The following is an 18,758-nucleotide window of genomic DNA, read 5'->3' on the forward strand; positions in this document are numbered from 1 at the left end:
GTACATGTACTTTTCTTGTTGGTTTGGTTGTTTACAAGGACTCTATGTATATGGCTGATCACGCTGATCCATGGCTGCAACTGTGTTGATATTGGGACAAGGCTCTCTATGCTTCTGATACAACGATAGGGCACATTTGATTGACCAAGGATACAGATATGTGGGCATAGACAAACGACAAACACATTTTGTTTTTTACGACCCATTCTCTCTCTCTTGTTCATGTCCTATATGGATACTTTGGCATTGCTCCCATCTGATGGTAAACCTTAAGAGAAGGTAACCCTGGGATGTTTAGCCGTATTACCCAACAGAACTAGTCAAGGCATTGCTATGACTTGTGGTCTGGGAGTCTGGTCCATATCGACTCCGGTTAAGAGTGGTGAGCCATGTGTGTGTTGTCTTAGTCAGGAGTCTACTTAATGATAGCCAGTCCACCTCTACTGTAACTATTCCTTGAGGCGGGGGTACCTGCTTTTTGTGCTACCCCAGGGTGTTCCAGCATTGGTCTATGTATCACGATGCCTGAGTTGGCCTATTTATGGACGACAACATCCAGGGACCCGGTGTTATAACCAGAGAGTGTTTTTAATTCAGTTTGTTTCATGGTGTTTTGTTACACTATGATATCATTGAAGTGGGTGGGATCTGTGAACACTTAGCCTCTCTTTGGCTATATATTTTTAATTATTTCACTGCACTGTGTTTCCTTGAAAAAGGTTCCTGTGTGGGACCGAAACGTCAGATTAATAAACCTTTTTTCTTTTTATACATATTGACTTTGGTGTGTAAATCCTGCCATCATTATGGACTTTCAAGATATAGATATATAGATAGAGATATAGATATAGATATATAGATAGAGATATAGATATATATATACTTTTTTTTCTGTACCAGCTCAATGGCACTATAGCATATCACATTCAGCACCTGCCCTGCAACATCAGCTACTGTTACTGATTTTAGCCTCACTTTTACTAATATGCACACCAACTACGTTTCCACTGGCTCACATAAAAAGGCCTTCTCCTAAAATGGCCATAAGACACTATTTTTTGTACTCAAACAAAGCTAAAAATCAAACATTTAGGAAAATTTTGTTCAAAAGTTAAGTCTTGGATATTTTCACACGATCCTTTATTGTATTTTAGTTGGCTTGCAGGGATATAGTGGAGAAACTCCTTAAACCAATATACATTTGACAAAAATCACTTCAAGGAATACTGCAAAATGATTAAAAAAATTAGCAAAAATATTCATATGTAAGTTCTTGAAGTACTTCTAAGAATATGTAACCACTAATTTTTGTTTCCATTCTTTAGTTTTAAAAGATGGCAGAAGACTGACCTATGAGAAAGCAAATTTGTCTTCAATTAATGCCATGCTTAACAGCAATGATGTGAGCGAGTACCTTAAGATCTCTCCATATGGATTAGAAGTAAGGGATGCATTCTTTAATGTCCTTTGTTCTTTCTTTCTGATAAACCCTACAATATGCCTGGTTTCCAGCAATACAATTCCTCTACATGGAGAATTTTGTCTGTTATTTATGAAGCCCTTTGCCCTTTAGTGATTTTCATTTCCTGTTTGTTAGGCTAGATGTGACGCTTCTTCCTTTGAGAGTGTTCGCTGCACTTTCTGTGTTGACTCTGGTGTATGGTACTATGAAGTGACTGTTATAACCTCTGGAGTCATGCAGATAGGCTGGGCCACAAAAGACAGCAAATTTCTCAATCATGTAAGTTTTGTAGAATATGCCATTTCCTTGTGCTATCAATAAGTGAAGTGGGATAGTTATTGTAATTAATTTACTACAACAACTACATTTTACAATCACAGAGGTTCATAAGGAACAGGGGAAAAAAATCAAACCTGTATAGGAATTTGATATAACATCTTGGTCAAAGGTGAGCGTTCATGACGGTCAGAAGTTGATCCCTGAAATGAAATGTAAAGATTTTGTAATTTCAGGTACTAGACATTGTCTAAAATTTGCCTGGCTTCACCTATGCATATTTAATTCAGGCCAGAATGTCTAATTCATGCATTGTTTTTAGGAAGGATATGGTATTGGGGATGATGAGTATTCCTGTGCATATGACGGCTGCCGGCAGCTGATCTGGTACAATGCTAAAAGTAAACCTCACCAGCATCCTTGTTGGAAAGAAGGTATGAACCTGCTGGATGTTGTGATCATTATGCGTTTTTTTTTAAAGTATATAACTACTTTCTTACCAATTGGTGACAAATGCTATTTTTGGTTGTCATTGTTTGCCTGATAATATCATTACATTATACTGCTAAATAAACATGAATGCTTTAATAAATTACACATATGCATTTAGTAGTCTCTGGAGAGGTATTGCAGCACCCAGGCACCATTGTCCTCTCCTGGAGGGCAGAAAAGGAGCAGATGTTTTGCTATGTATATGAAGTATACAATGTACAATGCACAAACAATGTTTGAAATGACAAGCCTATCTGTCTAACTTTCTTTGCACTTTCTATAATCCGTTAACTTTTGATTTGCTGACTTGCAGACTAACCAAAAGCCTGGTATTAGCAGCTGAAAAATGCAAATATATTAAAAACTTCTTAAAATAGAAAATTAATGTAAATTGCAAAATTACATATAAAGCACCACCAGAAGAAAGTTTACATGAATTAAATTTTTGAATTCAGATGCCCATTAATGCATTTTTGGGGGGCTGTTTTTTGGTGGTGGTGTTTATATGTTAATGTCTGAATTAAGAACTTGTTCAGAAATTTTTGAAAATATCTAGAATTTTGTAATAATACTTTTGTCTTCAATAAACGTTTGTTTATTTTAGGGGACACAGTGGGCTTTTTATTAGACCTACAAAAAAAACTCATGATTTTCTCTTTAAATGGTTGCCAACTTCCTCCTGAAAAGCAAGTTTTCTCATCTGCAACGTAAGTAATATGTATCGTAAAATTATTTTCTAATATATGCATCATTTTACAATTGCAAATTCTATATAAGGGGATATGTCCCCTACTGTAATATGAGGATGTAAAATTCACTTGGACGCCAAGGTGATTTCTATTATCCTCATTTTACAACAGGGGGTACATTATTTTTAATATACGTTTCAGTGAGAAACGTGATACAAATTCTATCACTTAAATGCGATTATAATGGACAGCATCACTAAGCACCTGTTTAAAAAGATCAGCATATTCATGGCATTTGACTTTTTCAGACTGAGAGGAAACCAGGGCAATTACAATGAATAAACTCCTCTAAATGCTTCCCCAGCTGCAATTTGCATGTTAGCCACTGGGGATGCATTTGGAGAAGACTAGTTACCCAATCCAAGAGGAGATGAATTGCAATGCGACTAATCTCTTCATTTGTCATTGCCCAAATAGTCTGCCTCTTACTTTCAGGGACAATTTCCCCCAACCACTTAGGATCACAGAATCTAAACATCTCATTCACAGTGTTCTATGTTGAAATTTGGTATTCTGAGCTTGAATTAAACTAGTCGTATTACTAGTTGCACAAGTAGAACAAAGATGCTGCTACAGAGCTAATAGGTGAGGCAAGTGAGGTCATGTAGGAGACACCGCTCTTTACTTAGATGCTGATTGGCATTGATATGTTTCTACATTAACCTCTTACATTGATATAACTGAGATATAGTGTTGGCTTTTCCTTTAGAATACAAATACAGTGGTGTGAAAAACTATTTGCCCCCTTCCGGATTTCTTATTCTTTTGCATGTTTGTCACACAAAATGTTTCTGATCATCAAACACATTTAACTATTAGTCAAAGATAGTCAAAGATAACACAAGTAAACACAAAATGCAGTTTTTAAATGAGGGTTTTTATTATTTAGGGAGAAAAGAAATCCAAACCTGTGTGAAAAAGTAATTGCCCCCTGAACCTAATAACTGGTTGGGCCACCCTTAGCAGCAATAACTGCAATCAAGCATTTGCGATAACTTGCAACGAGTCTTTTACAGCGCTCTGGAGGAATTTTGGCCCACTCATCTTTGCAGAATTGTTGTAATTCAGCTTTATTTGAGGGTTTTCTAGCATGAACCGCCTTTTTAAGGTCATGCCACAACATCTCAATAGGATTCAGGTCAGGACTTTGACTGGGCCACTCCAAAGTCTTCATTTTGTTTTTCTTCAGCCATTCAGAGGTGGATTTGCTGGTGTGTTTTGGGTCATTGTCCTGCTGCAGCACCCAAGATCGCTTCAGCTTGAGTTGACGAACAGATGGCCGGACATTCTCCTTCAGGATTTTTTGGTAGACAGTAGAATTCATGGTTCCATCTATCACAGCAAGTCTTCCAGGTCCTGAAGCTGCAAAACAACCCCAGACCATCACACTACCACCACCATATTTTACTGTTGGTATGATGTTCTTTTTCTGAAATGCTGTGTTACTTGTACGCCAGATGTAACGGGACGCGCACCTTCCAAAAAGTTCAACTTTTGTCTCGTCGGTCCACAAGGTATTTTCCCAAAAGTCTTGGCAATCATTGAGATGTTTTTTAGCAAAATTGAGACAAGCCTTAATGTTCTTTTTGCTTAAAAGTGGTTTGTGCCTTGGAAATCTGCCATGCAGGCCGTTTTTGCCCAGTCTCTTTCTTATGGTGGAGTCGTGAACACTGACCTTAATTGAGGCAAGTGAGGCCTGCAGATGTTGTCCTGGGGTCTTTTGTGGCCTCTCGGATGAGTTGTATCTGCGCTCTTGGGGTAATTTTGGTCGGCCGGCCACTCCTGGGAAGGTTCACCACTGTTCCATTTTTTTGCCTTTTGTGGATAATGGCTCTCACTGTGGTTCGCTGGAGTCCCAAAGCTTTAGAAATGGCTTTATAACCTTTACCAGACTGATAGATCTCAATTACTTTTGTTCTCATTTGTTCCTGAATTTCTTTGGATCTTAGCATGATGTCTAGCTTTTGAGGTGCTTTTGGTCTACTTCTCTGTGTCAGGTAGCTCCTATTTAAGTGATTTCTTGATTGAAACAGGTGAGGCAGTAATCAGGCCTGGGGGTGAGTACAGAAATTGAACTCAGGTGTGATAAACCACAGTTAAGTTATTTTTTAACAAGGGGGGCAATCACTTTTTCACACAGGCCCATGTAGATTTGGAGTTTTTTTTCTCCCTTAATAACGTAAACCTTAATTGAAAAACTGCATTTTGTGTTCAATTATGTTATCTTTGACTAATAGTTAACGGTTTTTGATGAGCAGAAACATTTAAGTGTGACAAACATGCAAAAGAATAAGAAATCAGGAAGGGGGCAAATAGTTTTTCACACCACTGTATTACACAGTTGTAGTCTGTAGGTTTAGCACTACCAACTGCCTTGTATTCAGAGGTGTAATAAGACATTGAAGGGTCCTTGTGAAATAAAGTTATAGAGCTCAGCAATTTTCTGCTTAGTTTATCAGAGAACGAAACTTGGCAGGCCCCCCAATGGTTCTGTATGTTGGACTGGCCTCACAGTAAATAGCCCTGCCTTTGCATGTAGTGTAGCCTGCTTCCTCCATTAAAAAATAAATGGACCACTTTGCAGCACTGACCATTTGCCATATGATTCTTTCTTCCCAGATCTGGTTTCTTTGCTGCAGCAAGTTTTATGTCCTATCAGCAATGTGAGTTTAATTTTGGAGCAAAACCCTTCAAATATCCGCCTGCAAGTAAATTTAGCACTTTCAATGATTATGCATTTTTGGCACCTGAAGAAAAAGTTATATTGCCCAGGTAAAAATAAACATTATACTTATTGTATATATTTGATGCTGTTTACCCATTACTTGTAGGCCTTGTCTGCTCAAACCCTTTCAGTCTTTTCCCACTTCTTTCTATTTCAGTTACAGTGTGGAACATATCTTTTTTTTGTTTTGTTTTTTTGTCATGTAGTGCATTTTACAGACATAATAAACAATGTCATAACGTTTACATCATGGTTGATTGATTTTGTGTGTAAGCATTACTGTTCATGGTCATTGTACTGTTGTTTGATTGTTACATTACAATGTTAAAGAAGGGAAAAAAAGAAACCGAAAGAAAAGCATGGGAGGAAAAAGGTAGGAATCCTATAGTAAGGAGAGAAAGAAACATTATTAAGAAAGCGGGGACCAGGCCCATCTGACACTCATGTTGTTTAGTTAGGTTCTCCCCAAAGTAGTCTGAAAGCAGTTTGGGTTTTAATGTCCAGTGGCAGTGTGTCAATGTAATCTCATATGGAAAACTAACTATGAGAATATGTATCTTTTCTGTAAAGATACCTCAGTTTACTCCATATGAAATGCATAGACCAGCTTTTCTGGAAAAGTGCCAATGCGGGTGAACTGTAAGTTTTTTTTTGTTTTTTTTTTGTTTTTTTTTGCAACTACTGTTATGGTCATTAAAAGTTTATTACCTCCTTAAGTGAGTTTTAATTGGCATTGAGCATACAAACCACTGCCCACTCTTGGGACAATGGCACTTTACTGACTGAAGCATCTGTGGCCCAGTCTCTAGTACCAAGATATTTCTCTATGATATAAGCTATGAAGCTTTATCTGATTTTTGTATCTGGCTAACAGATCTTAAGAAACAAATGATTATTCTACTTATTTTCAATTAATAGCATTCCACTGTGTTGGCAGTTACCTCCTAAAATGCTTGACAAAGGGGTATAGCCACGAAACGTTGCATTTCTGCAAATAAACACGCAATTGCATCTCCCTGCTTGAACCAGCTGTGAGTGTCAGTGTATTCTTGTTATGAAGTTACCTCCTAAAGCCTGTTTTCAACTGCTTTGCAGTTCTTCCATTGAACACAGGTAGCTGTTTGCCACATGTTCTGTTTCCAAGACCCTCTAAGGATCTCCAGTATCCACAGTAACATCCTCTACTTCCCTCTTGTAATCTTTATGATGCTGCCCTATTGTTAGGTTTAGCTTGTTTGTTCTTGTATTTTTGTCCTTCTACACAGTATACCTTTAAAATCTGTGTGAAGGGAATTGTACTTCTAAAGGTATATAGAGCTGGTAGATAAGAGACTGGGGAAAAAGAAACCCTTTTGTTAACCCCATAAACATGAATAATGAACATGACACTTGTTAACAGTTAAGACGATGCTTGGGGCCACTAATGCTAAAATATGAAAGGATTGTTTTTCTGCTTAAATCAAACACTTCAACATAAATTGTCAGAATAAAAATGTTTTTGTCCCATTAAGAAGCTGTACCAAGTAATTAATTTTTTTTGTTTGTTTAGGACGTCATGCTTCCTCTAAATTTTAAGGCAGTAATATTAAACTTGGCCTTTGGATAACCCTTTTTACAGTTTAAAATTCACATTAACGGAAACTGATTTTTTTTGACTACTGCTTTCTTTCAGGCACAGGAGGCTGGCGTTGTTAAAACAAGTGAGCATTAGAGAAAACTGCTGTACCCTTTGCTGTGACGAGTTAGCAGACACGGAACTAAGACCATGTGGACACAGGTGAGTGAAGTGTGATATTGGGTGGAACCTGGTCTTCATAATGAGAGTAAGGTTTTAAAATCTTTGACAAGAGAAAGGCATTTGATTGATCGTCACCTGACACGAATGGAATGCTGCACTATAGCTTAAAGAGGTTATTTGCCTTTAAATTAACTTTTAGTATGATATAGTGATATTCTGAGACAATTTGGTTTTCATTTTTTTAATTGTGGTTTTTGAGTTAATTAGCTTTTTATGTAGCAGCTCTCCAGTTGCAATTTTGGCAATATGGTTTCTAGGGTCCCTATTGCCCTATTATGATTGGTTTGAACAATATGAATAGGAGATGGCCTGACTATAAATATGAATAATTAAAAAGTAGCAATAACCATACATTTTTATCCTTACAGAGCATTAATGGTGCCCTCATTTCTAAGCTGGAAAGTTAGAATAAGGGAAATATTTAAGAGAAAAAAAAACTATAACAAATAAAAATGAAGGCCAATTGAAAAGTTGCTAAGAATTATCTATTCTATAGCGATACTAAAAGTTAACTTGAAAGTGAACCACCCTTAAAGGGGACCCGTCACCCAAAAAATTATTAAAAATCCTAATCACATTAGTCAAGCAAAATTAACTTTAATTACACTATATAAGTTATTTGAATCTTGCTTCCTTCAGTCTGTGATTTCAAAATTATAGCAAGCAGCGAGCAGACATTGGACACTGATATTAAGGCAAGCCTTGTATCATCTCAGAGTCTTGTTTGTACACCAGAATGGGGGACCTGATGTCCATCCCCATGCCCTGGCTACACAATTAAATGGTAAAGAGAACGGGGGAATATGTGGAGAGCAGTGACATCTAGGAAATGCTGAATGGAAAGTGAAAATAATTGTCTGCCCCGCCTCTATGCCCAGGTCATAGAGGAGTGGCAGACAATATTTGATTGACAGCTGAGATTTTTAAATGAGCTTACAACAGCTATGAATGCTTTAATAAAAAATAGAAATTGGATTTCATGTTTATTTTGAAAAGGACTTTTATTATACAGATATTTGTGTCTGGGTGACAGGTCCACTTTAAGGGGCACTGAGAGATTTCTTGTCAAGCCCTGGGTTGCAGGTGGAATGTCTTCACCCAGTGGAGAGGAAAAAGGGCCATAACTGTTTTTTTAGCTAAATAAAGCATACAGCCAAGATTAGTAATTTAGATAAAATAGAGAAGATGCTGCTTCTTGGAATTCTTGAGATATGAAATATTAAGTTTAACCTCCCATCCCCACAATGCATCTCCGCATCCAACGAAATTGAGGGACTAGGGAATGCGCTAATGAAGGATTAGTTCTGGGCAGGACAAAAAAACGGAAGAGGGCTAGAAGCATGGTAGAAGGATAAAAGGAAAGGAGCAGTTTGACAGTACAAATGGGTATTATCTAGCAAAGATTGTTCCAGTCTAGTAACTTAGCAAGCAGAGAAAAGTTTAATTTTGGTTAATTGAACAGAAAAAACGATGAACATGTGAATGAAGCAATGTACCATCAACCCTTTGCTAGCAGCAAGCATACATTATTGAAAAGTTACTGGTGTAAACAGGAATCATTTTAATCCACACTTTTTAAGTACATTACAAATCCCACATTTGTTGCCAAATTGAATACAGACTGTTCTCAGAGCAGTAAAAGGGGTGTTCACCTTAAGATAACCTTATTAATAAATGTTAAAATAAGATAACATAAGAGTACTTGCAATTGGCAGATGGATAGCAACTATATAGGCTTCTACTTGTGTGGCCTTTGTCCTCTGTAAAGTAATTCCACTTTTAACATTGTACAAAAAGAGAATTCGTACAAAAGAGTGATATTCTGAGACAATTTGCAATTGGGCTTCATTTTATGTTTACTTGTTATACATATTCTTCATATTCAGCATCTTTCCAATCTGGCATTTAACTAACTATGAGATTGCAAGGGTCCAATTTAGCCTAGCTACCAGGCAGTGGTTTGAATAATAGGAGAGGCCTGAACAGAAAGATAAGAATTAAAGGGTAAAAGTAACAAACTTGTAGCCTCACACAGCAATATTTTTTTGGCTGCCAGGGTCAGCGACCCCTTTTTTTGAAAGAGAGCAAAATGCTGCATTAGTTGGTAATCTACATATTCAGAATTCTTTACATTGTACAGAGTATGGGTAAGAATGGGACCTTGAGTGTTTATTTGGTGTGGTTGGCATATTTAAAGGGGAACTAATGAAAATTGAATATAGGATTAGCATACTAAAACAAGAAACTTTCACAACCAATTAAAAATTATTTTACAGTTTCTGAAATAATCCAGTTTATCTTCACTATTCCCCTCTCAGCATCTGTTTCTCCTCATTCTATCTTCATTCAGGAGTTGGGTGTCAGATGAATGATCTAATATATCTTATAGGGGGGCTCGTTTTGCTTAGAAGATGTATTAGAGCTCACTCTATTAAAATCACCAGACATCACGCAGAATTTGTGCAAAAGGTAGTTATTTCGTTAGATTTTGTTTGTACTTGAATCGATTATTTGAGCGAGCTTTAATACATCTGTTAGGAAAGGGAGCCCCCCTATAAGATACTGTGTATTTGATCATTCATCTGACACCCAACTGCTGTATGAAGACAGAATGAAGAGAAACCGATGCTGAGAGAGGAATAGTGAATATAAACTTGATTATTTCAGAAACAATACAGAATTTTTAATTGATTGTATTTAGAAAGTTTCTTATATTAGGACGCTTATATTAAATTTTCATTTTCTCAATGGTTCCCCTTTAAGTATGGGCCCTTTTTTAAAAACTTTAATTATTTCATTAAAATTAAGTCTATGGTAGAAAGCCACAATTCTGAGATTTCTGGATAAAAGCTGACAATTCTCCAATTTGGGGTGTAGAGGACATCATATGCCGCTGGCTGCCCGTTCACAGTATTCTTTTTTAATTTAAACCATCAACAAAAATTATTTGTTCTAATACATGACGAACTGTAAAAAATAACTATTAATAGTAAATGTTTTGGTTTTTTTTTTTTCTTTGTCCCCGCCCCCCAGTGATATCTGCATGGAATGTGCCCTGCAACTTGAAACTTGCCCATTGTGCCGCCAAGAGATAAAAACTCGAGTCCGACAGATTTCACATATATCTTGACATTTGTGGAAGAGAGAGTATTTTCCCTTTGAAAAGGACAACAAACTGATAAATGCAAATATCTGCAAATCACTTTTTTTTCTGCTTTGACAAAATGGCCATATTTTATAGCAGTAATCGAATGTGAATGAACCCGGTCTGTCATCGGCATGAAGAGATTGACACGGAGCAGACAGAGCATTTACTAGATACTCTGGATGATCTCATCTTTTTTTGGCGAGGGGGGGTTGTTTTGCACTAAATTTATGCATCATTGTTTTTTCAAAAAAAAAAGTTGTACAATGTTCTAAAGTGTTTATTTTTGCCAGACAAAATACAGTATTTGACCAATTTTTTTTTAATTTTTTTTTTTAATTCATGTAGCCGCCTGCTGGTCAGTGGTTTTCATTATTAAAAGTGGATTATGGAGTTATAGTGGTTAGCGAGTCAAAGTTTAGGACTTAATTTATTCCAAAGAATATTGGTTACATCTTCAGCAAATGATACAGGTGTAAACGTCCAGGTTTTTGTAATCTGTACTCAATAGTGGTTTATAAGATTTGGAAATCTTTTACAATATTTATAAGCGACTTATTCCAGTTTTTTTTTTCCAAGCCTCTCTTGACATTGTGACCAACCATATAATTATTTAATCATGTATTTGTACTGATGAATGTTGTTAATTGAAAGTTATTCATGCTGTAAATAGGTACATGTAAAAAAAAGATTTGTGTTCACCTGCAAGTATATTTTGTCTCTCTACAGTCACATTTTTAAAAAAGGTTTCAAGAGCACTTTGGCATTGAAGTGGTTTTCTGTAGTTTTTTGTGTCATAACATAGTTAGGTCGATAAATCTTTGGACATGGACAAATTTTTTGTAATTTTCGTTTTGTGCAGGACATTAATGAATTTTAAATTAAATAACTCAGATGCAGTTGAACTGCAGACTTTCAGCTTTAATTCAGTGGGTTGAACAAAAAGATTGCATAAAAATGTGAGGAACTAAAGCCTTTTTTAACACAATTACATAATTTCAGGGGCTCAAAAATAATTAGACAAATTAAAAAACTGCAAATGAAATGTTCATTTCTAATACTTGGTTGAAAACCCTTTGCTGGCAATGACAGCCTTTAGCCTTGAACTCGTGGACATCACCAGATTCTGGGTTTCCTCCTTTTTAATGCTCTGCCAGGCCTTTACTACAGCGGCATTCAGTTGCTGTTTGTTTGTGGGCCTTTCTGTCCAAAGGTTAGTCTTCAACATGTGAAATGCATGCTCAATTGGGTTCAGATCAGGTGACTGACTTGGCCATTCAATAATATTCCACTTCTTTGCTTTAATAAACTCCTGAGTTGCTTTGGCTGTATGTTTTGGTTCATTGTCCATCTGTATTATGAAACGCCTCCCAATCAATGTGACTGCATTTAGCTGGATTTGAGCAGACAGTCTCTGAACAGCTCAGAATTCATTCGGCTGCTTCTGTCCTGTGTCACATCATGGATAAACACTAGTGTCCCAGTGCCATTGGCAGCCATGCACGCCCAAGCCATCACACTGCCTCCTCCATGTTTTATAGATGATGAGGTACGCTTTGGATCATGAGCTGTTCCACGCAACTGTGCTGGCTTTTTTTGTGATGGGGTTTCTCTTCACCATGGAAATTATTCTGCGATCATCCACGACTGTTATCTTCTGTGGACGTCCAAGTCTTTTTGCGTTGCTGAGTTCACCAGTGCTTTCTTTCTTTCTCAGGATGTACCAAATTGTAGATTTTGCCACTCCTAATATTGTAGCAATTTCTCGGATGGGTTTTTTCTGTTTTTGCAGCTTAAGGATGGCTTGTTTCACCTACATGGAGAGCTCCTTTGACCACATGTTGTCTGAAATCTTCCACATACAAGCACCCCCCCCCCCCCCAAGTCAACTCCAGGGCTTTTATGTGCTTCATTGATAATGAAATAACGAAGGAATTGCCCACTCCTGCCCATGAAATAGCTTTGAGTCAATTGTCCAATTGCTTTTGAGTCCCTGAAATGAAGTGATTGTGTTCAAAAAGGCTTTAATGCCTCACGTTTTTATGCAATCTTTTTGTTCAACCCACTGAATTAAAGTTAAAAGCCTGAGCTGTTTCATTTAAAATTTATTGTGGTAATGTACAGAACCAAAATGAGAAAAAAGTTGTCTCTGTCAAAAGTTTATGGACCTAACTGTAGTGAGATGCATTCTGGTTCTAGGTTGATTTAATAAACCTTAAAAGTTAACTGTACAGTACAGAGAATCGGGAGGGGGGGGTGTTTAGTATTTAAACTGGCAGTTTTCTTTTTAGGTTTACCCAATGGTACATACTAATAGAAACATATATTTTCATGAAAATGTTTTATGTAGATGAAGTAGTGGTTTAGATATAGGCTGTTTTATGCAATGTGTTTTTATAGACACCTGCAGTTCTAGGTCTACTGGGCAGGGAGCCCAAGGCAAGCCCCTGCCACATGGCCTCCATTTGCACTCCACACCTCCTGCTGCATGACAAGCAGGGAGATTTTCTGCAGGAGAGGTACATATCCAGCACCCCCTTAGCATTGTGCTCTATGCATGTGCCACCATCTACCCCTAGTTACGGCCAAGCCACCTACAGTGTTCTGGGGGTATTGGTTCCTTTAACAATTGTTAATTGCCTTTTTTCTGCCTTGCAAGTAAAATAGAAGCTAAACCCATGCTAAACACAGAAAAAATCACTTTGAATTTTTTTTATGCATTAGTATCTTTCCATACATACAGAAACCACTTAACACTTGAGTTTCCATGTAGTGAAAATGGTGTGCACCAAATGGTCATTAGTTAACCTTTGAATACAGAACATAAAGCTAGGCATCAAGTGTTCATATGTTCATTTATTCTTGAGACATGAGATTGAGAGCCATCTCATGTTATAAAGTGAAGCTAAATAAGTAGCCAGTGATTACACTACTAACAACATGGTTTTTTTTGTGCCTGTTCACCAAGATAATTTATTGTAACCTTTATTTTTTTTATTTTTTTTTTTCAAACCTAATGGCCTCCTTTTTTTTCTAGTTTAGCTATTCGTTATAGTGATACGCAGGTTAACATGAAACAGAGAGGGTTCGAGTTCAAATTTGTATGACTATTGCAGGAATTGGTTGGGTGCTGGCTAGACTTTGTAAGTACCCTCCTCATGTGCTCCACAAGATTCTTTCTTTTGGAACCAGAGGCATGTGGATAATTAGCATATTAAGTGAGATGTCGGTCCTATAGTGGTAGCATTTTGTGTGTAAAGGTGGCCATAGAAGTAACTATTTACGATCTTTCTTGGAACGAAAGATCGTTAGTTTCAACACACACATGTAGAGCGGAATTGTCAGATATACAGGTAGAAACAATAAAATTCTACCTGTATCTGATGATTCAGCACTAACAATGGCCAATGTTCGGGTGCCTTTTCAAAATTTTCCGTCCAGCCCGATCAACGAACCGACTGATATCCAAGTCTTCTGCTGATATCATTCGGCTTGTTTCTCACCACACATACACCGATATTGGTCGGTTCTGCTTTCTTCACTATAATATCGTACGAAAATTTGTTTCATACAATATTATCTGTGCGTCTATGGCCACCTGGGTTGGATGCAGGTTGAGTTTTGCATGACCCCATCCATCATTAATTTGTTGAAGGAACAGTAACATCCAAAAGTGAAAATATTTATTCTTATATGAACCTATTAAGTTATCTCACGTGCAGAAAACTTAATATGAAAAAAATATATATAATATACTTGAAGTAACAACAACTCTGCAGCCCACATTCCCTGCACTCTAGATGAAGAGGGAGGCATTTCACTTGAATTCCTCTGTTCTATCTCTTACCTTGAGATATAGAAACAGTTTCACAACAGTGCTGGCAGGAGCTGTAAAGCTTCTGTAATAAACAGCAAGCAGCATTTTGGATATGTGCCTATGCCCATGTTTCCAAGGGTGACCGTGTAATTGTAAAACAAGTGAAATGCCCTATACAAAAACCACCATTATAATAAGCACATATGAACTGATTGGGTTATTATTAAAGGTGATTTGTTAAAAGTAACATTTATTAAAGGGGATTTTTCACTTTCAGACAAGTGCCTGAATATGAATAGCCCTTTACTAGAAACATTTCTCAATTGGTCTTAATAGTTTAAAGATCAATTACTCAATGAAGCAGTACATCAGTCATGTGAAAAGCTTCTCTTATTTCCCCTCTGTTTCCTGGACAGTAACCCAAAAACGAACTTCAGGTATGAAGCACTACTGCCTATGCCCTTCCTTTCCCACTTAGCATATAATTTATCCGGCTGACTACATTTTCCCAGCCAATCATATCAAACGGAAGGGACATGCACAATAGACCTTCGTGTCTTATCTTCTCCATTCAGCAGACATGGAGTTCAACGCAGTGCAAGTGAAACCTTGCGCATCTTTAAAAAAAAAAAAACAACCTTTCTGGTCTAAATGGACTTGTGGGGCAATAAATATCTCCCGCACTTCAATTCAGTACCCGGTATTGCTAGGTGGGCAACTACAGCAGTTAAAACACTAGGATGTATCATAACTGGTGGGCAATGTGAACTATTCATTGAGCTCCAAGCTAATTCCAACTCCCAGCTAATATGTTATTTAGGTATTTTCCACTAAAACATGCCGCAATCCCCTCTTAGACCACTAGTGATCAATGAAACTACAAAAAGTTAAAGCCTCCTTATACATTATATTAATGCAGCCAAACGCCGCCCAACTGAATAAAGCCGACAACAATTGTGTGAAGATATCCCAGATTAAGAGGAGATGTGAAAGGATGCCCTTCCTTTAGTACCCAAACTCAATCTCTAGTAGAGACAGATGCATACAGATTCAATTGAGTGTTTCTTACCCCACAAAGATTAGCCCAGCTTTTTTCTGGGGTTTCTGACCAGTGTCCCAAATGTCTCAATGCTTTGGGTACCCTTACCCTAACAAAAACTGGTATACCAGGCCTGCAGATGCCCTGATATATTTAAATCCATCTGGGGACTATGGCTAGAAGTGAATATACTGCCTTAGTGGTGCTCCCGAAACCATGCAAAATAAAAAAAAAAAAGAAAACCAGCAATGCACAGCTTCATCGCTAGTTATCTTTGACATCATATTATACTCCTTTATAAGGGTTTTGCAATTTCTGAAAAAAGGCACAATCGACAGAAAAATGTTAAACATTCTAATTATTGTGACTTCAGGGAACGGAATTTACATGTAGCAGCATTTGTGATATTAGATTCAACTTGAATTAAATTCTACATACACAAGTATTTTGCTGCAAATAATAAATACAACAGGACAAGTAGAATGCAACAGCTAGTGATCCTAGTAAGATCACCAGCCATAACCTTCTACAAAAATGATCGATTCGTTTAATGATGCCTGCATGTTTGCTGTAGTCACCAACCAGGTTATTTGATCCAAAGACAGAAGTGCAGCCAGCCAAGTATGCCTTTTATAGGCCAAACAGCAGTATTAGGCTACAATACCTCTGGTTGTTTTGGAAAAATAAAATCCAGACAAATTTGGAAATGTTTGTGAGAATACGCTTGGTCTATTTACATAGAAAAATAGGTACAAAATGTAGATAATACAATAAAAGAGTAACAGCAGCTGTAATACGATGAAGAAACCGAAGAGCTGATTAAAGGTGTCACCACTAAGCCGCAGCTCAGGTCAACAGTCCTTCCTTCTTTTTCCTGCAGCGGAAAAAACAAGGAATCAGAAAACTTGTAGTTACAGGTTATTAATATAGGGTGAAGGCACACAGGCAGATTCAGGGAGATTAGTCGCTTCTTTGGGCGACTAATCTCCCGAACTGCCTCCCCGCTGGCTAAAATACAAATCACAGGCGGGATGGAACTCTGCGTGATTCGTTTTCCAAAGTCGCCTCACAAGGAAACCGGGTGACATCGGAAAACGAATCGCTCCGAGTGCCAACCCGACGGCGATAAGGCAGGGGAGGCAGTTTGGAGAGATTAGTCGCCCGAAGCTGCCCGTGTGTCTCTGCCCAAACAGATTCATAAAACCTTATAGTGTATGGTGGACCAATAGTCAGCAATGATGGTATGCAACACTGGGATCCTAGGATTGATTAAAGACAGGATTGTCTGTATGTTGTTACTGTGCTTATGAGCATTTTCTACCTGGTACTCGAGTTTCCTACCACACTCCAGAAGAGAGCTGTGTAAAGGAGTCAACATTTATAAAACTTTGAGCAATGGCAGTCTTTGGGACAGAGTGTTTTGCTGGCATCTAAAAATCACTTGTGACATACATTACTTGCAGTGGGTTCTTCAATAACCAATGAAGGGAGAAACCACAACTTTGAGGAAAGCGCTGGAGCAGAAGTATTAAACGTTATGAATATCGCTAGAAATGTATTTTAGATTTTGAACCTACTAAACCAGTCTAAGTGTTCCGTATCTCTTTATTGTAGTAATGACCCAGGCCTTCAAATTTGCCAGAGGAATTTCCCATCTTGGATTTTATTATGAGTGTCTGTGGCACACAAATGCTCATTGTGCTTTGAGCAGCTGTGGAGAAGGCAAGCTTAGGGGTCATCACGAATCATCAAGCAGCAAATAAGTGGTGCCATATAAACAAATGCTACAGGGTTGATTATTGAATCTTGATGCTAATTGCGCTGGTTTCTGAGCTGCCATGTACCAATAATCTGATTAGTAAATAATTCAGTTTTATCTTGTGGCATTTATTATATAGATTCAGTATATTGTACATCGTTCCCTAGCATGTGCAATGAAGAAGATGATGGGAGCTACTGTTTTCTTAAAATTTGTGGTTTCTGATACAAATTTCTTGAAGAACGAACCACTGCAAACATGTGACCCTTTACTATCCAGCATATGCAGACACTATGGTGTCAACATTAATGTATGAAAGACGTGGGTTCTATGTTTCTGGGTAGCCGATCTATTCAATACAAATTGCTTCCTGGTAACAAGTGGTGTGAATAGGCTAAAAGGTGCTGGCAGTGAAATGAACAAAATACATTTTATGACCCATTTAATTGTGAAGTACTCACTTGTTTGTGTTGTGTTTTTTTTTTTTTAAATATCCATAACCTTTTCGCCCCAGTATCGAACACAAACTCCCTGCACTGCACCTTTTCTGTATAGCTTTAATGTGCTCTAGTAAAAATACTACTTACAGCTTTGTAGTCAAGAAACATCTCTTTAAAAGCCAAAAAGTCTGTAAATGTTAGAAGTTTATCGAAAATATCACCAGCTATTTCCTCACAATGGCATCTGGAACAAATGAGCACAGACACACACACAAAACAATTAGTTATTTTAGGTTAATAAAGACACAGTACTTTTAAGGTGGAAACCTCAACTTAACCCTTTAAAATTAGAGCACAGAAAAAAATAATTCCCAAACACAATCAGATTTCTCCCAAACTGATAATTACTTACTGCAATTAAGGAAATTAATGCAGACATGTTAAATGCAGGGGTTCACTGAAGCAGCTGCTCTTCAATATACTTCTCCACTAAGCCAATCTAAAAACACCCATGTAAGACTGGCAGGCAATACACTTTAACAGCAAATGCATTTTTATGGCAGATGATTTTCCCTACCAACATAGGTAAATCATATACTACTGAAATACTATAATGAAAGGGATTGGTTGTGTTATGATTATACATTAATGAATGCAGTGCAGCCTACCAACATAGGAAATTATACACCATGATTTCTCAAGTGTTTATTTTTCATTCTTTATTTGCAGGATTGAAGAAATTGATGATTGATGGTTACTGAAAGGGGAGGGTTCAGCATTGATGTAAAATAGTTAAAAATAAACCTAGGTTCTGTAAGGGTTTGAGAGACTAGTGCCCTGCACAATTATGTCAGACAATGAGTGAGTTCAGGATTTGGGTTTTTCAATGGTGCACTACCTTCTCAGTTCACAGATTTTGATTGCTTTTTAAATAGTCAGCACAGATGATAAAGTTGATCATACTATTAAATGGAGCTAAAACAGCCCAAAGCTGTCATCAACAGAAGCATGCAGATAACTGTGGTAGAAGTAACAAATGGGCAAATGAATATACAA

The 18,758-nt window shown here is 37.4% G+C and overlaps 1 protein-coding gene across 1 annotated transcript in view; it reads left to right on the forward strand.

The window, feature by feature from the left end:
• Positions 1-11,405, forward strand: part of rspry1.S (ring finger and SPRY domain containing 1 S homeolog) — a 50,572-nt gene extending 39,167 nt beyond the window's left edge. Inside the window, 7 exon segments of the mRNA NM_001094129.1 lie at positions 1,326-1,441; positions 1,598-1,741; positions 2,061-2,172; positions 2,835-2,937; positions 5,599-5,751; positions 7,377-7,481; positions 10,536-11,405. Coding sequence (NP_001087598.1) covers positions 1,326-1,441; positions 1,598-1,741; positions 2,061-2,172; positions 2,835-2,937; positions 5,599-5,751; positions 7,377-7,481; positions 10,536-10,632 — 830 coding nt within the window. The 3' untranslated portion in view covers positions 10,633-11,405.
• Positions 11,406-18,758: the final 7,353 nt, after the last annotated feature.

This window comes from Xenopus laevis, chromosome 4S (assembly GCF_017654675.1).
Source record: "Xenopus laevis strain J_2021 chromosome 4S, Xenopus_laevis_v10.1, whole genome shotgun sequence".
Taxonomy (NCBI): Eukaryota; Metazoa; Chordata; class Amphibia; order Anura; family Pipidae; genus Xenopus; species Xenopus laevis.